Genomic DNA, 5376 nt, shown 5'->3' with positions numbered 1-5376 from the left:
CATTGGCCCCTTTCCTAGGTCAGGAGAGAAGAGCTTCGCCCCATATTAGTGGGGCCCGGATTTCTCGCAGCGAGAATCATCTCTCCTCCTCCTCCTCCTCCTCCTCCTCCCCCTGCGGCAGAAAGTTCCCCTCCCTTTCCTTCCTGGAAAAAAAAAAGGAAAATAAATGACCAAACATACAAAAAAAAAAAAATCTCCATGAAATCTCGCCTTTAGGAGAAGGCAACCGGGGCACTTCCTGGGCGGAGGGAATACCCCTCCCGCGTGCAGCCGCGGCGGCGGGCTCCGTCTTCTTTTCCCTCGTAGGCAGTCGGAGTTGGGGCATGAGCCCCCTCGCCGGGCACGTTTGGCGATGGATTCCCACACCGCCAAATACCTGGGCTGCTTTTTCTGGCCGCTGGTCGTCTGTCTGCCGCTGGCCCAAGGTAAGAAGAGAGTCCCGGGCTGACTGAAGCGCGCTCCAGCCTTAGCTTCTGCGGGAATACTGTGTAGGTAGGATATGTGCTGGGCGAATGGGCGCTAGCTCGCCGTACTGTGTACCAGGATTAGCGGCTGGAGGGCTTCAGAGCCGCGACGGGTTTGTGGACGGTTTTAAACCCTGCTCCCTCGGAAGTAAGCCCCGCTGATTTCACGTGACGTTTCCAAAACTCTTCATAAAAACCGGGCTGACCACTTTCTTTTGGCTATGCGCCTGGGGGGGTCTTTGCTTTGGAACGTACTTTTCAAGGAAATGTGTTTTTGAGAGTTTTGCTCTTCTTCAGGTTTTTGTTGAATGTGACCCTCGGGTTTGTGAAAGGTCGGGTTGGTGGAACGGGATGGCTAACTTACCTGTCCTCAGTCCGATGCTCTCGACTTTACAACTCTTATTATCTACAGCTAGTTGGCTGTTCTAGAAACGTGGGTTGGTACTTCAGTGGGAATCTCAGTTCTCTGTGTTATATATATATATATATAAAACACACACATATATAGAAGGTTTTGTTATAGGATAACAATTTTAGACATCAATAATAAGCTTGTCTTGGATAATGACATTTTTTTTCTTATTTTTCAACCGTTTTAGGAGCTGAAAAGGAGTTAGGAATGTAATGTGTTCAGATAACGTTAATTAATGCACTGAGTCGCAGCTGCAAAGATATGACAAACTTTCTGTGGCATTTAGTTTCATTTTAAATTAGAACCAGAAATGCCCATATCTTTTCTTACACTGAAGTGTGTTTTTTTCCAGCATATCTGAGCACCAGTCATTTGTGTTTTTTATCTCTTATAATGGAAATCATCAGTGAGAAGTTGAAATTCCCAGACATGATTTTTCTTTGAATTATGTTGTGTAAAACATGTGTTATGTTTTACATCTTATAGACTGAAATTTTGCACGTTAACTCTAGCTTATTTAAGCATAATATATTTCAGTGTTATCACCCTGCAGTTAACTTTTCCCATGAAATCAATGGGAATGGAACTTTTATGGACTACCCATCACAATGATCATTAATTTATTATAATTTATATGCTCCTTAGTCCAGCTAGATTCCAAATGAATTAAAGCTATCAGTAGGATTGCAACCTAATGTATGTTTTGATTTGTAGATATTTTGACAAAGCTGACAAAAATGGAAGCATGTTCAATTCTGTTATAAATCTTGCACAAAATCACATGTGAATACAAGGTAAAATCATAGACTCCTGCAGTCACGGCACTCAGTCTATCGTGTCAGATCATATCATGTTATCCTAGGTCTTTAAAGGTCTCATCCTTTGAATCAATTATATGTCCTATGTACTAATGTTAGTTGACATTCTAGTTTTAGCTATAGCTTACAATCGCACAGTAAGATATGCTGTGGCAATATCAAATAGCTAAATCTTGTATAATTTTTTTCCCCGAAGTCCCATTGAGTGCAACAAGATTCAAGGTCAATTAAGATTATATATTACTTTATCCTCTGAAGTTCATTGAGGCAAGTTCATTGGGACAGATGCAGGATTGCTTCTCTCACCCTGTTTTGAGTGAACTAAATTGTTTTAGGCATTATAATTTACTATTGTGGCAATATAATTAACTTCTAATTCTTATGCTTTTTTTTTTCCTTTTCTCAATTACTTAATATCAAACTGAGGAATGTTGGATTTATTTAACATTGGTGTTGTGGATTAAATTGAAAGCGAAATCATTTTGAGTAAAAACTTTTCAGCTTTGAACATGAATCTACCATTTAAAGTTGCATTAAATATTCCTTGTGGGATGAATCTCAGTCACTTCACACCCAAAGTCTTGTTTATATGCTTTCAGTAGAAGCTACAATATGGAAATAATACTCTGTGGGTTTCAGATGCTCGCATTTGTTCAAAAACGATCAAAGAAAAAGCATTACTAACTCTGTTATACAATTCTAATAGGAAGACTTGAAACAGACTGTAGCAGTATGAAGTGCAATTGGTCAGAATCCATGCCGATCAATATCATTTCCTCCCTCCCTCCCTCCCATTGTTTCTCCCAACAGTTGTACTGTACTAGTTGATCTGGCTCCATAAGAAAGTGTATTCACATGCAAATTTCAAAAACTACAAAGTGACTACAGGTTTTTAAATTATGTCTACATATTTCAGTGAAACACTATATTGCTAAGGCTGAATAGGCACTGTCCTAGGGTGCCAAATTTTAGGGGTATCAAAAAAAAAAACCCTCTGAAAAACACAATAAAAAAGCAAAAAGCAGTAACTGTGCATTCTGTGAACTTGCATGCCCATTCACCAGGAAATAAAATTTTGCAGAATTGTTGCCGTACGACAACAATGAGTGCTGATGTAATTAAAATTATTTACTTAGGGTGAAAATGTCTTAGAAAAGAAAAAAAAGTCATCTAGGGCTGAAAATCGTCACTGTAAAGCTCAAAAACGTGGAAAAAAAAAGAAACAACAGGGCATTTTTTAAAACATTCCTAACAAAATTAAAAGATGAGCCAAACCATACAGGGCACCAGAATACGACTTTGCCTAAAGTCCCAGAATGTCTAGAGTGTATTGCTAATATATTGTGTCATTAAGTTTACTAATCTAAAGTCATTGCAGACAAGTTTTTAAGAATTTCTAAAATGTAACATAGCAATTTCTTTTTTTAGGCACTGATTGCAAATCTGGTTGTCATCCAGTGAATGGATTTTGTGAGGTTTCCAATGAATGCAGGTAAGTTAATTGACAGCATTTTGCCAGAGGATAAAAAACAAGGGACAACATATTATTTTAATTAAGCACTATTGCTGCTTTATATCTATGGGGATTCTCAGTCATCCAGGTCATAGTTATCCCGAACATGCTTTTTTCATGAGGCAACTGGACTTTCTTGTTTTTCTTTGAAGATGTTTCACTTCTCATCCAAGAAGCTTCTTCAGCTCTGACTGGATGGTTGGGAATGGACTCCTTGCAGACAGCTGTTCATTTGCATTCTTTTAACTACTTTTAAAACTATTCTTTTAATGCTACCTGGAGGCTTATCTGTGTCCTCAGGGTCACCTGAGTGGGTGCAAATGTATTTCAGACAAGTGGCTGTCCAGTCTCTTCTTAAAAACCTCCAGTGATGAAGCACCCACAACTTCTGATGGCAAGCTGTTCCACTGGTTAATTGTTCTCACTGTTAGGAAGTTTCTCCTTAATTCCAGGTTGTTTCTCTCCTTGATCATTTCCCATCCATTGTTTCTTGTCCTGCCCTCTGGTGCTTTGGAGAATAAATTGACCCCCTCTTCTTTGTGGCAGTGGAATACTGCTATCATGTCACTCCAATCCTTCTTTTTTCTAGACTAGCCATATCCAGTTCCTGAACTGTTCTTCATATGTTTTAGTCTCTAAGCCTTTAATCATTCTAGTTGCTCTTCTCTGCACTTCTAAAGTCTCAACATCTTTTTTGTAATGTGGTGACCAAAACTGGATGCAGTATTCCAAGTGCGTTCTTACTAAGGTTTTATAAAGCGGTACTTTAATGGACAGTCCCTTAAAAGCTTGGCTAATTTTTCTTGGCACTTTTCTCACTCTTGATGACACTTTTCTATCTTAGTGACTTAGTCTCATTCAGTTATTTTGTGAGTCATCTATTTCTTTGAAAACTTAGCTTGTGGTGTCTTCTTTGAAGTCTTCAATCTGATATGAATTTATAACATGGTTCATTAAGTTGACATTTTTCTAAGTTACATTTCTGCTTTTTTGTTCTGCTGTGAGTAAATTTCCCACACTCCTTTTTTCATACATGTCCATTCATACAAATAGGTGGCATAAAACTACTAGCTGCTATGTTGTAGTATTATATAATAATTGGAATTTTGTGCTAGTGACAATAATGTGCTAATACATGGTTCATTAATGTGATTATGCATAATTCACGTATTCTGCCATTGGTGGTGTTAGTTAGAATCATGTATATTTGATGCATTTATAAACTATTTTTCATATATACTGAAATAATGCCCAGGATACAATGACAATGCTCGGTTCACTGACAAATCTCCCCCCCCCCTTCATTTATTGGGAAACTTTAACTGAAATAGATGTGTTCAGAGCACTGGACTCTATTTTAATGTTATTTTAAAAAGAAAATGGAAAATCATAAAACTGCTACTTGCCAGCAGATTTCAGCATCAAAATCTTGGGTAACTGTGGGAGTTGCAGAAAAGCACTGAGACTGCACATGGCCATGCAGTGTGGGTTGTCTTTGTGATGAAAAGTGTATTCATGAGATGATTATCATGGAATTTTCACTAAGAAAACTACATCAGTATTCTGTAGTTGCTTTTAATCAGAATAAGGAATCTTATTACCATAATTTTATCTAAAGTATATAGTATCTAGCTTCTTAATTCTATTTGCAAAAAGATCTTAGCTTGATTTGCTATCTCGTATTGTGTTTTTGCTAGATGTCGACCTGGCTGGCAAGGCCCCCTCTGTGATCAGTGTGTTCCTTTCCCTGGCTGTTTGCATGGGACATGTGTCAAACCAGGCCAGTGCATGTGTGAAGAAGGATGGATTGGTAGCCACTGTGACACAGGTTTGGGGATAATTTCCTTTTCTGTTGAATGAAAATTCTGATGAAAACAGTTGGAGCTCCATCTGGTGTTGCAGATATTTTTTTTAAAAAAAATATTTATTTATTTATTTAACATATTGCTATGCTGCAACAACTCTTGGTATTTTTTTTTTATTAAAAGTTTTATGAAGATTACAGTATAAACCCCCATACCCACCCCAAAACCCCTCCCTCCCCCTCCCCCACTTCCCAGAGCTGAACACAGGGTTACAAATATAATAATCAAAATCTATCTAGCATTAACCAACTATTAAAATAACCAAGTCCATAATGCGCTTTAACTCCCCTTTAACACAAATTTA

General features: G+C 38.0%; 1 protein-coding gene across 1 annotated transcript in view; it reads left to right on the top strand.

Moving 5' to 3' along the window:
* The first annotated feature begins 290 nt into the window (after nt 1–290).
* The window catches only part of LOC107290156 (protein delta homolog 1), a 12470-nt gene continuing 7384 nt past the window's right edge, over nt 291–5376 (top strand). Inside the window, exons 1-3 of the mRNA XM_015819014.2 lie at nt 291–425; nt 3123–3186; nt 4905–5035. Coding sequence (XP_015674500.1) covers nt 353–425; nt 3123–3186; nt 4905–5035 — 268 coding nt within the window. The 5' untranslated portion in view covers nt 291–352. The remainder of the gene's footprint in view (nt 426–3122; nt 3187–4904; nt 5036–5376) is intronic.

This window comes from Protobothrops mucrosquamatus, unplaced genomic scaffold, assembly GCF_001527695.2.
Source record: "Protobothrops mucrosquamatus isolate PMUCROS unplaced genomic scaffold, P.Mucros_1.0 scaffold845, whole genome shotgun sequence".
Lineage (NCBI taxonomy): Eukaryota > Metazoa > Chordata > Lepidosauria > Squamata > Viperidae > Protobothrops > Protobothrops mucrosquamatus.
Note: the sequence above shows the minus strand (reverse complement) of the source record. Positions and strands in the feature narration are given on the sequence as shown.